This window comes from Hemibagrus wyckioides, linkage group LG25 (assembly GCF_019097595.1).
Source record: "Hemibagrus wyckioides isolate EC202008001 linkage group LG25, SWU_Hwy_1.0, whole genome shotgun sequence".
NCBI classification, from domain to species: domain Eukaryota; kingdom Metazoa; phylum Chordata; class Actinopteri; order Siluriformes; family Bagridae; genus Hemibagrus; species Hemibagrus wyckioides.
The window spans coordinates 14,206,927-14,228,367 of record NC_080734.1 but is presented as its reverse complement, the minus strand read 5'-3'; the positions used below and the strand labels follow the sequence as shown (position 1 = coordinate 14,228,367).

Sequence of the window (21,441 nt, the reverse complement as noted above, 5' to 3'; positions counted from 1 at the left end):
TTCTCTAGTATTACTATGGGAAATAACACAGCAGCAGTACTGGGACATACAGGCTCTTCGTGACACACTACATATATCAGCACTTAGAAGGAAGTAGAGTCGAGTTTCTATATTCTGAAAATGGTAATGAAGTGAAAAAATTGTGTATGCAAAAGGCATAGACCTTTAAAGAAGGTGACTCATCAGTGATTTTGCTATCCAGTGTAGAAAGTTGACCTTTCTGGTCTGTAGCCGATAAAGAGTGCTAGGCAGAGAGAGATGCAGCACTCACCTCAGCCAGTCGAGAATGCTTGTGGCTCACTTCAGTTTTGTTTAACGGGGCGAGTTGCTGGAGTGTGCCACGGCTGTTGGTCAACGCTCTGGTCAGTCTTGCAAATTTGGTCCATCCTACCACAGGAAAATCAAATGAGAAAGCAGATAAACAGCCTTATTTTTTCTTTAAAATAATCCTCCTGTAAACATTTATACCAGGGGTGTCCAATCTTACCCGCAAAGGGCCGGTGTGGGTGCAGGTTTTCATTCCAACTGAGCAGAAGCTATACCTGAGTCTACTGAAAGCCAAGATCAGTTGATTAGCCAGTTGCAATCAGGTGTAGCTTCTTCTTGGTTGGAATGAAAACCTGCACCCACACCGGCCCTTTCTGGATAAGATTGGACACCCCTGATTTATACATATATGGAGGTCATGATTTACTTAAGACACCAAAAAAAAATCAAGTCATAATTTGTATGTGCAATCTTAATCGCAATAAATGACATGTGTGGTTAGTGAGCATGTGTGTGTGTAATTTACAAGAAAAATCACATCTCATGAAAAACAGACTGAGGGAATAATATGCAAATGGAGGGGGGCACTAAATGTTTTAATCTGTGGTGTGTTTGAATCTCAGAGACACTCCAGGAAGAATGAACTGAAGTTAAAACCGAAGTATGAGACAGTTACTGGCAGTGAGGCACATCATAACATAGAATACAGTTTGTAAACGCACATTATGTTAATAAAATAAATGGGACGGAAAATTTTAATTCAAAGGTTCTGTTTAAATGTGTGGAAAATATGTAATGTAAAAGCAATGGTAATTTTAAGTCATGATTTTGAGTAATTTTCAGTTTATTTTAATGAGGCATTTTATAAATAAACTCTCTTATCGTTAAGATTCTGTTGGAAAGTGGCTTCAGGAAATTCCACACCTGCCCTTCATTAGTAGTAATTTGTAGCACTGACTCCTTACTAATCTTTTTAGATTGACGTGCCCTGTATTTAGCAACTTTAGGCTAGAAACACCAGCAAATTAATTCATGAATATTCATGAAGACAAATATGCAAAACACATGGTATTTTGCTCATATAAAGTATGCAATCCTCCATAGAGCCTGTTAGTGAATCAGCTCACATTGTCAGGTTTGATGGTGTTTTTACACACGAACAAAACAGCAAATCAGGACTGAGAGCTTGAAGGCCTTCAGCAGAAAATAATTAAACCAAACTTATTTCCCATGACAAGAGTCTTTCTGACTACCTTTCTTGCTTTCAACAGTGAATGAAGAACTCTCTTTCTTTGTCTTGTTCCCATAACTAAATTGCCGTTGTCTGTTCGGGGTCACTTCAGCAGATCATCCGATCCGCATACTTGATTTTGGCACAGGTTTTACTCTGGATACCCTTCCTGACGCAATCCTCCTGTTTTATCCAGGCTTGGGACTAGCACTGAGAGTTAACCCCTCAGTGGCTGGGTTGGTTCCCTGCCGGAGAATCAAACCCGGGCTATGGTAGCGAGAATCTTTCATTATGTGCTCTCTGATTTTCTCCACAAAGTATTGGAGAAATAGACACACTTTTTTTATAAGGCTATACCATCAAATTTTGACTTTAAAAAGAAAAGCACTACAGCACAGGACCAGATAAAAACAAGAAGCCTGTTCACTAGCTAGGTCCAGGTTTGAAGCTTGAATATTGGCTGCTTTCTAAAAGTCCAGCATTCTGAGGAGATCAAACGTCATCATCTTGGAACTGATCCTCAGCCCCATTTTTTTTTTTAGTTTGAAATTGCAGTAGACTCGATTCATTCTGCTTATTCCCTAAAGAGACTGAGATTTATAGTATCCGACATTAAAAGCAGACTGGAGGAAACACAGAGATGCACCACTGTTTTCCAATTTAAGAACAACAAGAAGGGGAAAAGTGACCATTTCATGCATTTCACAGCAATAGTACACAAGGGCACTCTCACTACACAACCACATGCCACATGAGATCTGTAGAGGATAAGAAATGGGAAATCAGCCTTGTGTACTGATTGGCTCAAGCACTCCAGCAGAGCATGCAAACATATAAAAGAGCCTTAAGGCACAGTGGAGAAAACCGACAAACAGGCACTAAACAGGCAGGATTTTAGCATCTGTACACAAGCCATTATTGTTAAGTAACATGAAGAAGATGAATATGAATAGGGATTTTCAGTATTTCCACAAGAGACTTGAATAAATTGACTAAAATATGCAAATAAAAGGAAAGAAGGAGGTAAATAAGTAAATTAAAATGGTTAAGGTGACAGTAGGGAGATTGGAAAAGAAGGGAATGAAAAAAGAAAGTAACAGTTGTCCAAACTACCAAGATCTCTCTGAGGACAAGGTGAAAACTCTACAAGACAATCAGAGGCCTCATGCAGCTCCACATTATGGAACTGATATTCCCGAAAGATTTGCACTAGGATGATCTTAGGATGATCAAGCACAGGGTCAGCAGTAATCATAACATAACAAATAGCGACAGAGTTAGAAATAGTAGAGGACATGGAAGGAGAATGAGAGGGGAAAATGACAATGTCTATTTGGCTTCTCTGTTCCCTCTGGGTTTTTGATTAAAGATTTCTCTCCATCTCACTGATTAACTTCATAACTGGTCGCAGTTGTTGAGTTTGAGCAGCTGCATCTGTCAGGATTTCGTATTATTTTCACTTTTGCGGTCATTTTGATATTGCCCAGCTCCCAAAAGCCAATGGTAAATGGTTCAGAGGTTCAGAGTCCCGCACAATGATATATACAAACTATATAAACTCATACAGCAAGAGGTTTAAATATTACTGTAATATTTGGTGACAAAAGCACACACAGGTATTTTGCAAACTAAAAGCCATAGTGTATAGACTGATGTACATTCACTCTAACGGTTATGAAAATCTGGTGCATATTTAATAACTTCCCCTAAAAGCACTCCAGATCATGGCAGTGCATGCTATCCAAGTGGGACTACTGCTTCTGAAACCAACACACACATCTAGGTCTGTGTACCCAGAGGCAAGTAGAGGAAAGTACATGGTGCTATGGAATACAGCTCCTAAAATAGCTCTTTACTACATGACTTCTTAATTACAATGCCTGCTTTATGATGAGCATGTAATAGAAGCTTTAGCACATTATGAGGGGCTCTTTAACATAACAAGTAGTAAGTGCACAGACCAGCCTTTCCACTACACTATGTTTACTACAAAGCACTAGAAGGATACCACATACCAGGATATGTTAAAGACAACCTGAAATGTATATGGTTTTTTACTTTGTTAATTACTATTGTGCATCAATTCATCATTCAAAATTTTGCACCACAATGCAAAGACATCATGCACATATAAGCAGGAAAAATAATAACCAGAGTTTCACCACTCTTTTCTCCAGTAAATTTGGATTTTGCCAATCAAGCTTGAGATGACCAAGAGTATGAACTAACAAGAAGAGGGAAGACCAGCCATACACTGCTTTCCACCCAGGTTTCCTGTTTCACTCAGAATCTTACAATTTGCAAGTCACAATGATGCGGGATGAAGCGACAACCACGTGATAAACTACATGATAAATTGAAGTGAGGGAAGTGGTAGCTCATTGGTTAAGGTGTTGGACTACTGATTAAAAGGCTGCGCTAGGCCCTTGAGCTAGGCCTACAACTGATGAGTGGTAGAAATGTGATAAAAGTAAGTAGCTTTGGATAAGGATGTATGTTAATTGATAGGGTATTATCAATAAAGCAATCCAGCACTAGAAGGAAATAAATCAGTCCAAACCTGAGCTCTGCCCATTCCACTAATGGAGCTGGTCTAGATAACTTACTTCATATATTTAATTTGGAAACCATAGTCTTCACAGATCATCCCACATAACACTTAATTTACAAGTACGATTTAAATGGAAGAAACATTAAGCATGCTAGCTAACACAAGCTATATACAACTGTATATCCACTAGGTGGATATTTTTGCATAATATTGTCTGCATTTTGCTAAAATCTATATCACACAGACAAATGTTCTTATCATATATCACTCTTCTAAAATATGACAATATTGAGTGTTGCTTTTACATACGCCCTAGCCACATAAAAAATAAATAAATCTTTTCTGATTTTCACATGTGAATTGATGTGTTTCTTCTCATTATGTCTTGATACGAAAATTCAGATGAAAATATATGGAATTGTTTTGATGTGTTTTATTAATACACACTGAAATAAAGTGAAAATGCAGATAAAAATTTACACATGTCCAAAAACGTTTTTTTTTTAAAAAGGAGGTCTGTCTTTTAACCATATCTGGAGTATCATTTAATATTTGTTTATCGGAAATAGTGGCACACCTGTTCAAGTGCAGAAAGCTTGACCGAGGCCACGGCAAATAGCAACGGTTACTAAGCATCAATTGAACAAACAAATAAGGTAGTGCTTGGGATCAGTCAATCAATACTCATGTCATATAGTGACACACATGAGCATTTACTAGTTAAACATTGTGAAAATGACAGGCGGGAGTCCCAAACTTCATCATCAAACTGGATTATCAGGTGTTTGCTATAAAATGACCATGTATCATATCACAGATTTTCATGGCTGATAATAATGCTTAGTGATCTCTCTGTACACAGCAATGCAGATATGATAAAAAAGGTCTTTCCTAAGCTTCTGCTATATTAAAACAGCTTGATTGCTATTGACTCAGAAAATCCATCTGCAGTTTAGATTAATTTCATATTATTTCTTATATTTACTTTTGAAACGATAGCCTGAGTCTGATGAATGCTAAAAAACCAAACACATGCAGTGTGGTTCTGTGTGTTGTCATCTAGAGCACGGTTCTTTAGCTTATTTTCATGTATGCCACAGGGGTTTGGATACAGAAACTGTTTCATGTCACATAGCAAATTCTTCACAAAATGTAATTTGGACAAATAGGTACAAGACTCTCAGGAAAGGAGCACCACACAGCCGGTGGAATAGAGAGGAGGTTCACTCCTCATCCTCTTTAGCCCTGGATGTCTATTTGAGAAGGGAGCAGGTGTGATTTTGCCTCAGTTCCACAGCTGACACCTTGCACCTGCTTGTCGTTCTGCCAATCTAACAATGTGACAGAAACTACCACGCTGCTTTGAAAACTGCACATGTGTGTGTGTGTGTGTGTGTGTAGGTTTCAGGAGGGTACTCTGCAAGCCAGGATCATGTCAAAGTTGTCCTCCGACTTAGCAGAGTCACACAAGCTGATAAGGAAAGTAGCCACCAAACCGGTGGAGTGGGAAGGTAGGGGTCAGAGGGTGAGGAAAATATAGAGAGATCTGACACTTCCCATCCATCACACACATAAGTGGAGTTCTCCTGTGCTGCTGGAAAAGAGAGCCTTCTTAAACACAAAGTGACAGCTCGTCTATCTCCGGCTCTATTCTGCTAGCACAGGCTACAGCTCACAGCACTGCACAAATCGGCTCGGATGCAGCATCTCTAATTGACCTTGTAATGGCCCTTTCACACTGTATCTCTTTTTAAAGTGCATCTCGGTAATTATTAAGACAGTTCTGAATTTGCACAAGAGGTAGCGAGAGTAATGTGCGTGTTGTGAAAACCCCAATACTACCTTTTTTTTTGTTTGTTTGTTTTACCATCTGAATAACTCCTTAAAATGTTCTAATATGTCAGTTAGCAATCACTAGCTTTAAGTATGAACTGTATTAGATACTGTATATTATAAGAAAGGGGAGTGGAGATCGTAGTGGGACTCAAGTGCCAAACTTTTACCTTCTGGCAAAATTCACATCAAACATCACATTGTGAATCAGTTATCAGATCTGCTGTAGTCTTACCTTTGGTGGTCTCGTCCTCAATGGGCTGTTTGAAGACGGTTATGTCCTTGAAGGTGCAGAGGAACAGAACCACTTTATCGTTTTCGTTCCTGATCGGGGCCACCTGCATGTATAGCCATACTGGGCTCCCTGATTTGGCCGAAGAAAGGAGGTATGAAAAATCGGGATGAGATGATTGTACAAGAACAGGGGGGGGGGTGAAACAAAAGGAGCAGGAATGAGAAAAGGTGATTAGGTGGATATAATGGTTTTATGGGTTAGACATAGAGATTAAAGGTAAGAGAAAAGGGGTGGAGAAACAAGAAAGTTCATTAATATGTGAAATCTGCTGTGTAGCCGTCTAAAGGATCATTAAGCCGCAGATTATCCAGACAGGCTTATCTTTAGAAAGTGTTTTAGGACTATTGATCCTAAGTGTCTACACAGACAAATGGGAAATGTAAGATAACTGCAGGCCTTAAAAGCATTATGGAAGTTTGAATGTCTACAGCACATCCCTTATCACAACAAAATACACAGTGAACTATTGTGAAAAGTCTCTGAGATACACCAGCAAGTTCCAACAACTAATTCAGAAATGATTAAACCTTGAAGAATGCACAAATCTAGAGGTGTAAATGGATGAGTACTGCACATCATTTACTGGGGAAATAGTTTCAAAGAGTCTAAGTAATAAGGTTCTCTACGATATTCGAGCCATTTTAAAAGTAAAATATTTATTGGTACTCACACTGAATGGATTTATGCATATATTCAATGTTTTTTTTTATTATTATTATTTTATTTCTGGGGGGGCTCCATAATCCTAATGCTCCTAGTGTTTTATTATATTGTTCACCATACTGATCAATTTAAATTGAATCATCATTATTTTTGCTTGTGTCTGCCAGCGCAAGACTGAATTTAGAAAGCAGAAAGCTCTTCCTGTAACAGCTAAAGTACATAATAAATAAAGAACAGTTTGTGCTTTAAAGTGCTTCAAAAGAGAAGGCTCCCGTTAACGCTGTACACTGTACACCCGACTAAAAGCCTTAAACACAATGATCGCCTGCATGAAGCTCTGTTATACTCACTGTTCTTCTTATAGAGTAGAACTTCAAAGCAATTGGACTCATAGTTGTCAAAAGTCTGTCTGACTTTGTCTATTGTCTTCTTGTCTGTCAGTTCACCATACATAAAACTGCCGGAGATGAAGTCAGGAGGGGTTGGAGGTGCAAAAAGAGAAAGGATAAAGAAGGAATCAGGTGGGTGAGGAGATGAAGAGGGGTGGTTGAGGTGCAGAAACAGGTAGCAAGGGAGAAAGAGAAAGAGAGAGAGAGTTAGGTGAGTGAACACACCTGCGTATCACAAACACAAACAGCCACTCAACAAACTCTTTGTCTGTCAATGTCAATTAATTTAGTGTGTGTGTGGGTGTGTGTTGGTTATAGTGGGTGATGACACTGGCTGAATGATCCCACAATTCCACTGTTTGTCTTCATCAAATAAGAAGCTGAATAAACACTAACACAAGCTGGTGTTTCTGCACAAAACACACTGATCTCACTCTTAATACTTATAGCCACTTAAGCCACTTAGCAGGCTCATTTCCTGGATTTAAGCCTAGTACTGAACTGAATTACACTGACCCTTTAAATTAGTCAGAAGGTCTCTGCGGAAACCTGAAATCTGAATCAGCATGTGGTAAATACATATTATGACATTAGTACTCAGCCACGTGACTAATACATTAGCAAGGCGAGCTCGTTCATCAAATTACGCATGTGCTTGTAACTTCTGTATTTACCAGCTGTGTTTTTTATGACCATATAAAAGTGCTTTCTCGTTGCAGCCAACAATATAGAGTAATGAAACCAAGCCAGTACTCTAATGACACAGTGACTGCAGTGTCACCGGATTCTAGGAAATAATGTACCTCAGGGTTTCCTCAGATGGCTTTGTAAGGGGTTCTGCTCAGAATCTGTTCGGAAAAGGGAAACTTAAGAGTTTTATGAAGAGTCTCAAAGAGTTCCTTAAAAGGACAAAACAAAGAAAGATCAGGTTCAACGTAGGAGTAGTTTTTGGACAACATTAGGAAGGCTGGTTTAATAACTGGTTTAAAATAAAATAAAAAATTATATATTTATTTATTTATTATTATTCTTACTCCTTGGAACATATCTTGTTCATTACAATTGTATTATATATAATTGTGTCAATTCATTAGTTATTACAACTGTTCTTTAATGTGTTTTATACCACAGCAATGTGTAATTTTTTTTATTGTGGAATGGGGTTTGCTATTATTGGAAAAATAATCAACGGTAATAACAATAACAATACATCTCAAAGTATTTTATTTTTCTTCTACAACAGTAATTTTCCAATATTGTTTTTCAAAAAATGTATTATTATTTTAATTACTCAGTTGTAAATGGATCAAATGTACAAGACTTGATTTCTTGAGTAATTAAAATAATAAGTGCTAACAGGAACTAAATTGTTATTGGAATAGTTCATTATAAATGGATAAAATGAACAAGATGAACTTGATTTCTTAACTATTCCAAGAACAATTTCGTTCCTGTTAGCACTTATGTTACAGCAGTCCTTTTTCTCACCAGCCGCTCTTTTTTCCCATCTCTTTACGTTAATAAGTTCACATAGGAATACAATCCGATATCAGCTTTAATGTTCCAAAGCACATCATGTTAACAGCTACATGTTATGTGGAGCGTCTGCCATACAAGGCTCAGTGTAAAGTGCCAACATAGAAATGATAATCATTATCAAATTAATTTTCAAATGATCAGCAGTATCAAATCCAAACGTTATTGGTCTCGTACACAACCATACACAGTACGAGGTGTAGTGTAGTGCATTTTACAACTGTCTGCGACATGAAAATAAAATTAGTAAAAAAAGAACGACTATAAAAAATATTTTAAAAAAAGGAAAAATAGCGTCATAGTATCGTTTTCTACAACAGCACCTCTGACAGTATTTCCAAATTACATCATCTCTTTACTGACTCAATGTCATTTAATGTCATTAAAATGAATGTGAATAAATCATAGGGTGAAGCTTTCTGTAAGCTTTATTTAACATCTATAGAAGTAGACCTCAGTGTACATGAGACTCCACTATGTAACAGCCAGAGGTCAAACAGTTTCTTTAGGTTTTCTGCTGCAAGAAATATCTTCAGTGCCGTGGACTTTTTATCTGTTTTATCAGTGGCAAGCAAAAAAAAATATGTTGACTTTACTTAACAAAAAATGCAGTCATTGTCATACTGCTGTGGAAGAATTCATATATAATAAGACAGGGTGTGCTGCTACATAAAAATACTCAGTGATAGCAAATTATTTCCTTACAACAGCATGCTTTTCATTAGAATCAGATTCACATTTGTTTCCTAAATGCGTCTACATGTCTAAGGAATTTGCCTCAGCGGATAAAATCGCACCGCAATCGTATATGTACTTGTTATGAGAGAGTATGCAGCATACAGTAGTTACCAGATGTGATTAAAGTGTGTATACAAACATACACTCAATAAACATTTAATTAGAAACACCTATACACCTACACATTCACGGAGATACCTAATCAGCCAATCATATGGCAGCAGCACAGTGTGCAGATACAGATTAAAGGTTACAAATAATGCTCACCTCAAACATTAGAATGAAGCAGAAAGGTGATCTCTGTGACTTTATATTAAAAAAATATATGGAATGGTTGTTTGAGTATATGACAGGATAGTCTGAGTATTTCAGAACCTGCTGACCTCCTTGGATTTTCACATACAACATTCTCTAGAGTGTACAAAGAAGAAAAAAATCTTGCCAGCAACCAGAGGAAAATGGCCAGATAGCCTACAGGAAGGATATAGTAATTCGAATAACTCTCTTTACAACTGCAGTGAACAGAAAAGTATCTCATTTTAGTGTGTCTGCGCCCATAATAGCCCCAGATTCCTGTTCTTGGCTGACAGGAGTGGGATCCGATGTTGTATTCTGCTGTTGTAGCCCATCCACCTCAAGGACTGATGTTTTGTGTCTTCTGAGATGCCTTATTACTCACCACAGTTTTAAAAAGTGATTATTTTAGTTCTTGTTGGCGTAATCTAGTTGGGTCATTTTCCTCTGACAACAAGGCGCCAAAAGAACCAGAGCATGCTGTTTAAATTCTTGTGACTGCTGTGTGTGAAAATCCCAGGAGCTCAACAGATTCTACAATATTCAAACCAGCTCTTCTGGTACCAACAATCATGCCATGCTTAAAATCACAGAGATCAAACTTTTTCCCCATTCTGATGGTTGTTGTGAACATTACCCAAAGGTGCGGGCCTGTGTCTGCATGATTTTATGCGTTTCACTGATGCCAAATAATTAAATAAGTGCATGAATGATTAAGTAAACATGTATTCTTAATAAAGTGTTTGATAAGGGTAGATATTTGTAATGTATAATACATATAATACAAATTTATTCTCTTGAAAAACGGTTTCAGAAGGAATCTGTGGATAGTCAACAGTTCTTTTTGGACTTTCTGATAGGATCTTTCCTCTATAAGGCTATAGGCTCCCTTTGACAAGCCTTAATGGTATTACACTTCTTTACTACAGAGATTCAAATGAAAAGTATGTATCAGAAACAAGGGTGTGTCAGCTCTCACAAGTGTGTGACAGTCTCCCTTAGCTTCGCCATCTTTTAGATTTGTCACAAACTTCTCCAAGTGGTTTTATATGAAGGAAATCAGAAAGTTGCTGTCCCCATGGCAACTGGGCAGAGAGAGATATTTAGGAGCCAGTCGGAGACTGCAGACAGGTGGCTATGACTCACTAAAAAGGGAGACACAGTTATCTTGTTCTCTTCCTTTTATTCTCTGTTATCTTTTAGCCTGATTACGGTTGGGTGGATGAGTGGTTACAGAATTTGACATTTACGATTTACTGCACTCTTCAGCGCAAAGCAGATTCCAATCATTTCTACTCTCTTTAAAAGTTTGTGCATGTTTTCACACTCTGCTCATTACTTTGCCCTCTTTAAGAGAGGAATCACAGGCGTAATGACTTCAGTGAGCTGTTACTGGTGGGTGCTTTCACGGGATACTGTATCAAATCCACATTAGTTTTATTGCTTTAGCTGACAAGTCTCATGCCAGCTCCATTGCTAAAACCCCCCTCTGCACCCTAAGTTACTTGGGAAGGCTATCCGTTTCAGTGGGTGTTTCCACCCAGGCGACTGGCAGCCTACTGGTCTTATTGGGCAATAATAAGACACTCGGAGAGGCCCCTAAAGAGAAGACTGGGGAATTTAGCATGTAAGTGGCCAGGTGAAATAAAATAGCACAAGTGTGGCTCGAGACATTGCAGGACTGCAGAGATTCACGGTGAATTTAGAACCACCACCTACTGAGATGGGAGGAGGAGTGTGGCATTTCCCCTTCAGCACTGCAGAGAAAAGTGATAATTATGGCTCGACCAGTCACCGCTGACCTGGAGAATCAGTAAGTCGGTGCACAATGAAATTGGTCACTTTTAATTTAAACACAGTGGAACATGTAATGGACCGTTAACACCCCCTTTTCTGTCCTCTCAATATCAAACGCTGATCGCAGCCTAATGATACTGCAGATTCTCTCCATTTTATCATCGGAGAGGATTTTTTTAATACCAGCAGTGTAAACAGGATAAGCAGAGCCACTGCAACAGAAGACTGAGCTCTGCTTTTTAATTAATGGGATATAATCCGGTCATTTTGTTCTAGCTAAATAAACACTAAAATGTTTGCCCTACTCTATGACACATAATACGTGCAGTGTCAATGGATCAGACTCCATTCCATGCAGAGAAACAATGCTGAACTGAGTTGCTATTTTAAACCCTTCCATTCCTTCTGCAAGCCTTAAGCATAACATTCATAGTCAACTCTGCAGAAATGGGAAACATTTACATGCACTATGTATCAGGGTGAAATTTAGGCATAGCGCAGGAAAGTGGCGCTTCAGTATCTTTGGTTTATGTGAACTGCAGGTTGAGCTGAGCTCTGCTACTATAATTGGATAAAAATGTAAATCATAGCATGGCACAATGATGATATATTTTCACAGTGCTTTATAGAGAAATGCTTTCACTTGAAAATTATACAATTGTTTCCTTCCTCAAAGGCATTTGTTGAATATTGTGTACAGTATACACAAAATGCCCTTCAGAAAATTTGGCACCCTTTGTTCAATTGAGCATACTGAATCTATAAAAAATAGCGCATGCATTTTGAGGGGGATTGAAGTTCCACATATTTTTCCTACAGAACACTGGTTTAAAATTACTGTTACAATTCATCATTTGTGCCAGCTGGCCTGGGGAAGACTACAGTCTCTTCCTGTAAAGTCTAACAAGGTTGAAGACTCTTATAGAGAGATCTTAGTCCACTCCTCTATGAAGAATATTCTTTCTTAGGTATGTGCATGTGGACTTCCTTATTTAATTTAGACCATAGGTTTTTAATAGGATGTAGATCTAAGACTGAGCTCATTGCAATACACTGATATTGTTGCTTTCTTTAACAATTTATGTGTTGATTTATGAGCATGTTTATGTAAAAGCAACTTATCTGGCTTAAACCTTCTGGCAGGAGCAACCAGGTTTTGGGCTCCAATATCCTTCTATTCTATTCATATCAAGAACCACACTGACCCCAAAACATCCATGATCCATATTTTACAGTGGGGTATTGAGTGCTTTTTCTTGTACACAGTCCCACTTTTTCACATGCTGATGCTGTGCATAACAACACTGCTTCTTCCTTGCAACATTGTTTCAGACATGGGGAAAAGGTTTTGTTATGATTGTATGTTTTATATATTCTACCAGATTATGTATTTTCTTTAAATAGTAAATATCTTGTTTGTGCAGGTCAACAACCTTTGTGTTGAAAGGTCTTTGTTGTATTGGTGGTAATGGATTGCATATGTGTGCAACCTCATGTTCATAATCCAAAAAAAGAGGACATTGTTAAAGGCAGCAGCAGAGATCCTGGGGACTGAGAGCAAATGAAATGTTTCTAAGAATGATAAATAATTTTAAAATATTCATATATATATTATATATTATATATATATATATATATATATATATATATATATATATATATATATATATATATATATATATATAAATATTTTATTTTTTATAATATAATTATATAATATAATATAATAATATTATATTTTTTTTAATATTATTTCTTTATTATTATGAGATCTGATCTAATAAGAACAAAAATAAGCACTTACTAAATAAATAAGCGTTAATAATAAAATATTATTATTACTATTATTATTAGATCTCTAATAATAGTAATAAATAATAAATGATAAATAATGCAATGAATGGTATTTACTTTTAAAATGACCCAACACATAGCAGCAGACAGTTAGTTTTAACTAAAATTTAGTTTGAATGCAAAAATCATGTGCAATTCAGGGTCATATGCAAAAGTGGTAAAGAATAGGAGGCACAATAAACTAGGAGTTCAACTGAGATACACTGCATCATTGTTCATTTTTGATGATGGATTAATTACCTGAAAAAACACCGCTTTTCAGCTTTCAGTGGGTATGACAGGTTTAGCATTGAGCTTTCATCCTGAAATTTCAATGCCATGTCCTTCTAGTGACCCTTTAGAGGTGTAGTAATGAACTACACTCACCTGCAAGTACTGCTCTTCTGCATGACCTCAGCCCTGTGGTAGCCAGAAAGCTTGCAGAATCCGTCATTACTATACACTATAGGCCATTCGACGATCTGTGCATTACCCAAGAGAAAACTGGTCTCTGCGAAAGAAAGAGGGAATTCAGCTAAAACAATGTACAATAGAGATTCACAGTAGTGTCGCTGGTACTGTTTGATAATGAGCACCTTCTCAGAAGCATTATGTGGAGACATAAATGAGGGGAAAAAAGAGTGCACAGCAAGCACTTGGCATTTGAATATGAATATTATAGTCCAATAAAAGAAATATTAACAAGGGCTTCTTTAATTAAGTTGTTAAGATCTGCTGTGCTCGTTTAGTTCCTAGGAGCTCAAACGACCATTGCAAACTTGCCCACACCAGTGCAAGAAAAACATTTCACACACACGTACACACACACACACACACACACACATAAGCACTCCACTCCATGTTGATAACTTCACAGTGTTGTGTAATTCTAACTCTTTGCTGAAATAATCTCAATCAATTCTAATTAATTGATGCTCTAAGTAGCCAAATGAATACATTAATTGTAGTTCTGGCATCACAGCTAAAGAAGCCAGAGGCAACTGTTACAGTGGCTGAAATAATACAATTGCAGTGGAGGGAAAAGTGGACTGGTGTATAAGTGCTTCCAGTAAAGCTGAGCTCAGCCCAAAAGTGCATCCTTCTGAAACACAGCATAAAAATAGACAAACAACGAGGACATTGTGGCAGAAGAGACAAATCAGTGCACATTTTGTAGCAGAAACCTCAAAGAGAATAAATATTCTCGGTTCAGCTTGGCCATAAGCCTCAGTGCAGAGAGTCAACCTGCTGAGTCGCATCGAGCCAGGAAGAAAAGGCGGAGGAAGAATGGGAGAGAGAGTGATAGAGTAAGCGATGTAAACAATGAGAAATAGAGAGAGGTAGAAGTGGCAAGAAAAAGCGGAGCCCTTGACAGCCATTAGTGGAGGTGGCTGCTTTTCTTAGTGGTTGAATAAATTCTCTTCTCTCCATTCTCCACCTCCCTCATCTGTACAAGTCTGGCTAAGAGGGGGAAAGTAAAACGATGGATGCATGTGGGGGGCTCATTACAGGGGTCTCCACAAGCAGGGCTCAAGTGTCAGAGACCAATCAGCATGGAGCACTCCTTAAGGGCCTGGATGATCCAAATCCTGCTTATAGATTCAGCCCCTGTGATATGAAATCTGTGTCAATGGTGATATACAGATATCCATCTAAACAACCAGACCATGCTTGCTAATGGAGTCACGTCCAGGCATGAACCAGCAGTGCACAGTGAAGAGACAGAACAGCAGAACAGAGGTGCATTGTAAAAGAAGCAAGCAGGAAGGACAGGCACCTCAACACTAGTGATGTTCCAGTACATTATATCCCAAGCACACAATAAAAAATGTAATGTAGCCACATGGCTTTCGCTATATAGGAGAGCTTCATTCAGAGCCACACTATATAACATCCAGGTTCAGAATTCCCCAAGCCAGACATAAACCTAAGCTAACATTTCCCCCTATTTTTCTCCTTAATTCCCATCTACAAATTAGGTCTCAGCTATCATATGATATCTACGAGCCTGGGAGGGTGAAGGTTATCAAATGCTTCCCAAGCCACATGTGAAGCCATCCAACTGTATGCTTTGTATACTGTGTCACAGGGCTGCATATCACTCTTTGAGGAAAGCGCTATCAGCTCCCTTCCACATGCAAGATGTCAAAGATGCTCACAATTTCCGAGTGTCTCTGTGATTGACAGGGGACAGAGAGTATGCCCCTCCTACTCAGCAAGCACTGACAATTTTCTGGCCCCAGATGGCTGTAGAATCATTGGGATTCAAGCTGACAATTTCCAGGGTGAAGAATTTACTAGTGGTAAGAGGACTCCCTAGTGGTGTAACAGAATTTTTAACAATTTTTATCCAACAGATTTTATTCACATCAAGATATTACAGTGTTTCACTTGGGCCACCAATAAATACAACATTGAGGTGATATTGCAATACTGTGATTTGGTCAAAATTTGCTTTTGGGATCATGCTAGAGCCAAACCCATTAAAAGTGAAACCTCTAAGATCAATCTGATTACTTGCAGACCCCATAAACCTATGTGTTTAAAAAGAAAAGTCATTTTTATTTTACATTTTGCAAGCTTCTACGGTATTAGTTTAGCAAAGGCACAGTGAAACAAAAATAGAGCGATCAGTTGCTTAAAATTGACATTACAGATGAATTTCTCAAGCCACAGCAGTTTGCTGTCTGTATATTTTACTCAGCTCATTCGGCACCTGTATCTTTACTGAATTTCCTTGATCTGCCCTAATTTTTAAAGACATCACTGTCTTCTCATTCCAGCTGATGCACACATAAAACAAACCTTTAACATATGCACTAATTGCAAGTCTGGTCCCAGGTGAAGCTCAAGGAGCTCATTGTGCACATGCAGGTAGAGCTTTCAGCCTCCAGATGGGACGTTGGCAAAAGCTTAGTGTTTGTATTGTGAATGTGAGCCATACTGAGAGAGATGAAAGATGCAGCACTATAGGCTCTGTCTTTATGTGGGAGGCCAACAGGCAGCTCTCCATCGCTGAAAGTTTAATTAAAATAATAATAATAATAAACTATAGGCTTCCTCATACATACACAGGTACTTTTGCCAAGCAATCACCACAGATATTAAGTACATTTTCTATAAATGGTTATATGAGGGAGGAAGTCATGGAGTCATATATCCCTAAAAAACATATGCTTCAGATAACTAAGCACTCTTGAGGTATTGTAATCAAATCAGATATAATAAGACTTATTTGTCAAACATGCATTCCTTATTTCCTCCATCTTCAATTGATTCTTTCCATGTGTCAGCATTTCAAGAGGAGAATGGTCTTCTGGCATGTGCAAAAGGAAATAGCCAATGCCAGTCTTTATTCCAATGCCAGTGCCAAGAACTTAGCAGACTACAATGGGATAGGTTATTGAATCATCTCTATACATTCAGTCTCCAAATAGTCCCAAAAGGAATTATCAGCTAGACCTTAAAAAAAAAGTAAATGTTTCCTGAGGTCTAATATCAAGTCTGAAATCACTTATTAAAAACAACTGTACTCTATTACTATGTACTATATTCATTGCATATTTTTGTTCGCTGTACATTCTGAACAAACAAATCTGTATTATATGCATGTGAAGACATTATTTTGAAAGAGTTGAATCATATTCTATACCAAAATTAACAAATAACCATAACAAGATAATCACAAATACATAACAGATACATAGCGTCAGAGGAGAGGGAGACATAGATCCAATTAAACAAAATACACCTGTAATTGCACTGGAGGGTCCTCTATGAATATGATTTTTCCTTTTTACTTCTGCCTTACTATGGAATTGAATGTAAGCAACGACTGAATGTAAGCAAAGAGACCGTGCATGGTTTATAAGATGCTAATAATTGTATCTGAAATATCCAGAGAGTCAGACCTCCTCAACAATCAGGAGCGAACAGGAAGTGACAAATCCTCGTTAAAGATTTCCACTTGTCCAGCTCACTCTCTGCCTCCCTTGCCATTAGTTTTCTTCATTCTTTTTGGTCTTGCTATTGACAGCAGGCCTCTTTTGCTTAATCAATAACGTGTCTCTGCGACTCCAAGACTCTTTTAGTCTTTTTGATGGATACATTAACTCCGTTTTTCTTTTCTTGGCTTGTGATTCTTCTTACACTCTTGTAAGGGTTTTTTTTTTTTTTTTTAACCCTCCCTCCACATACCCTACACTAACAGTGTCACTCATCCTTCTCTTCAATTTCAATGTCTCCGTCTTCATTCATGTGTGTGCCACACACTGTGTCTTCAAAAAGAGCATGCTGTGGATTGCCCGGGAGGCCACATAACTGAGAACTGTGTGAGGGGAAAAGAGAAGGATGCAATCCCAGAGATAAAGAGACAATGACAAGCAACTAAAAAGGCAAAGATTAAATAAAAGCAGAAAATACAAAGAAATAGAACAGACAGACAGCTGAAAAAATCAACTCCAGCTCATAACTGACTCTCTAGCACTCATTGTTCCATCTTGGGGCTTATTTAATTTATCAAGGGAAAGAGAATCCCTGGTGTCACACATCATTCAAAGCTCTCACCTCTGAGACTCTCATTATATTACCATCATTACTCTCCGTAAATAATTGCATGGACTCAACAGTACTGGATCTCCTCTCGCCTTGCTAAGGAAAGGTTACGTAAAGGTAAAATTGCCTCAGGGTGACATTTGTTTTGTTACAGCTATGTGTATTTTGCCCCAAAATGTACCAAAGCACCTGGTCTTGTGGCCTTTCTAAAGGAATAATACAGAATAATTTCTACAAAAGGTTAAATAAGGAGACAACAAAGCTGTAATAACCACTAACGCTACAGCTACGCTACAATGTAGTACCGAACTGCACAAAAGGGAAATATTAATAAGTGGGTGACAAAAGTTATTTAGTAATTTTTAACAAATTTCAGTTTAATGATGAGATTTTCAGGGTTTCAAACTTTAAACAGTTAAGCCTTCAGGGTATATTGTAAAAAAAAACAAAAACAAAAACACTAGTTGTATATAAATTACAAATACACTAATAAAAAAAGTATTTTAAAAGGCAATAAAATGAGACAAAACACCAAATAAACCTCTCTTGGGTTACATGCCCTGTAAGGTATAAAACTTTTTAAAATTACTCTTGGAAATAACTTTGCACAGTAATAAGTTATTGTTAGCCACACATCAACTTTAACATCATTAATTTCACAGCTGGACTGCTACAGATTTTCATCCATATGTATTGTGTTTGTACTGTTTGTTTCCGAGCAAATTTTTATCGTTGATTAGCACTGACTGTGACTTGCCTTATGTTAGGTCTACTATATTTGATGTGTCCACATAAACAGGTGTGTGTGTGTGTGTGTGTGTTCAGTGTGCATTCATGATAATGTTATGTGTTACTAGAATTCCTCACTTTCCATAATCCTCTCACTACAAGAAGTGTGTGTGTGTGTGTGTGTGTGTGTGTGTGTGTGTGCATGTGTGTGTATGTGTATGTGTGCGTGTCTGTGTGCGTGTCTGTTCATTGTTTTCTGTGGTCCTATAATTCCAAGCTTCTCATGATGCCCTCACTACAGTAATATTGTGTGTGTGTGTGTGTTCATAATTATCTTATGTATGTATTCATGATTATGTTCCAAGCTTCTCACGATGCCCTCAATACAGTAAGATTGTGTGTGTGTGCCTCACTACAGTAAGATTGTGTGTGTGTGTTCATAATTATCTTATGTATGTATTCATGATTATGTTCCAAGCTTCTCATGATGCCCTCAATACAGAAAGAGCATGCATGCGTGACGTTCATGATTATCTTCTGTGGCCATATAATTCCAAGCTTCTCATGATGCCTTCACTACAGGAAGAGTGTGTTAAGGGGGTATGTAGGGGGTGGGGGGTTGTAAGCAGAGGAAAGCGACAAATAAAGGCAACCATGTGTGACATCTACTGGTAAGCGGCTCTAAATGCCGATATCCTGACAAACTCACAAACAAAAGATCAGGTCCATAATAAACGGCAGCGCATCACTGAGTCCCGATAAAGCTGGAAATACAAAATTTATACACACAAATCTACAGCTACAAACTGCATAGAGTTTTATACACCACGCGTCTTATGCAAGTGTTTCAGTAAAAAAAAAAAATTATTCTATAAACTTTTATATTACTCTCTGTTCCTATATTTATTAGTGAAACGTATAGTTTTAGGAAGTAATTAGTACTTCCAGCTGACTGCTCCATCCGTAAAACGCACGTGTTAACAAGGAGATAACAAGGTTTACTAGTCCTTCCTTTAGTAAGTATCCTTATCCTTAGTAAGTAACACAGTCTGCAGTTTGTTATATTTCTCTCTCTCTGCTAAAAATCCAGTGAAAAGTTCAGATGGACTGAGAAAAGATTTGCGCTGCTGCTGTGCTCGGTCGAAAGCAGATCTCAGAGCGCCTCTCTCACACTTCTCTGCTCCTCGTGTGGAAGCGGCTCTTCAGGAGCTTGAGGTCTAATCGTGAAAACGCTTCTCCTCTCAGCAGGGCTTACAGAGATACTCTAGTCAAGAGGCATCTACAGCTCCACTGCAGCGCCACAGCCAGAGCGACGAGCCGCAGACGCACTGTATCTCCCTGCCTCACTCACTGTATCACAGAGCACTTCAAAACATTCACAGGGATGGATGTGTAGGGATGCTGAAAATGAAAACGTGCTTTTCATCTCTTCTGAAGAAGAGCACTGTGGACATTGTCAATAATTCACATCTCACTTTTCAAGCGGAAGAAAACTAATTGATGAATCACAATTATTATTATTATTGTTATTATTATTATTATTATTACCATTGTTGTTGTTGTTTTTTGTTGTAATTATCAATATAAGGAAAATTCTACTACTAACAATAATAATAATTATTATTATTATTAATTATTATCATCATCATCATCATCATCATCATCATCATCATTATTATTATGCTTGCTGCGTTTATTATTTATTGTATTTAACCCTAAAGAGCTGGAACTTTCTTTATAGAATAAATCACTGGGAAAAAACCTTTAAAAGATACATTAAAACGTTAAAAATTAAATCATGAAAAATAACTAAAATAAATAACATTAATAAGCAGCTCAAAAATTCTAATTTGATATTCTAATCAAAAGAATATCATAAGCCTGTTTCCTTCCTTTCGAAAACAAAGCACAAAGCACTCTGGTGTGTTATGAGACAGTAAAATATCAGAAAAGTCGCACTTTTATTTCAAACGACTTCATGTCTGTAAGAGAAACGGACAAATGATGGTCTTTCTCTGCTGAGCACGAGCGCTGCCTTCATCCTGCAAATACCACCATTCTGATATCGGTGTCCAAAAATGCATGTCAAAAAGTAAGTTCCGTTTTCGAGTGTAGGCTTTAAACTAGAATCTAATGATCTGACTTTAATTCCTGTCCCAGTAAATCATATTTTTTTTGCACAGAAACTGGTTTTGGAAATGTATCAACATGTTAAAATGTCAAATGTGATGTTTCAAGTCTGATCACTCCAAGAAGCAGCTCACACTCGGGTAAAATCGCGCGATGCCCGGTGAGGACCACATGCAGTCCTGCGTGTGTTATCAGGTCTCTCTGCGAGCTGAAGAAAGAAGTGCGCTTACCGCTTGAGCGTCGGACGATGTTTTCCAAAAAAGTGTTCTGCGGCGCCACCAGTCCTCTCCTTCCCCCGTGCATTCTGCGCTCAAACTACGAGGTCCCTCACGCTCGCACACTCTGCCGAAGCTGATCGCGGAAATGAAACGGACCGGCCGGGGATGTGTCGGCGGGATGGAGAAGACCATGGTAACGCTGCGCCCTGCCTGGCTTACACGAGCTCGTGTGTAGCGCGGAGACTCTGCCAGGCTCGGTGAGCTCCGCGCTCCCCTGCGAGAACGCGCGTGCGCACTGAGAGCAAGAGATGAACGCAGACTGGCACAGGAATCTCCGGCGCGGTGCGCGGTGCCATGGCGACGGAGCGCGCGCGACACAGATT

The 21,441-nt window shown here is 38.2% G+C and overlaps 1 protein-coding gene across 1 annotated transcript in view; it reads right to left on the bottom strand.

Annotated features, from left to right (window-relative positions):
• The window catches only part of kcnh5a (potassium voltage-gated channel, subfamily H (eag-related), member 5a), a 69,810-nt gene extending 48,511 nt beyond the window's left edge, over nucleotides 1-21,299 (bottom strand). Inside the window, exons 1-5 of the mRNA XM_058379296.1 lie at nucleotides 21,071-21,299; nucleotides 13,815-13,938; nucleotides 7,191-7,297; nucleotides 6,118-6,246; nucleotides 272-387 (exon numbers count right to left, since the gene is read on the bottom strand). Coding sequence (XP_058235279.1) covers nucleotides 272-387; nucleotides 6,118-6,246; nucleotides 7,191-7,297; nucleotides 13,815-13,938; nucleotides 21,071-21,143 — 549 coding nt within the window. The 5' untranslated portion in view covers nucleotides 21,144-21,299. The remainder of the gene's footprint in view (nucleotides 1-271; nucleotides 388-6,117; nucleotides 6,247-7,190; nucleotides 7,298-13,814; nucleotides 13,939-21,070) is intronic.
• Nucleotides 21,300-21,441: the final 142 nt, after the last annotated feature.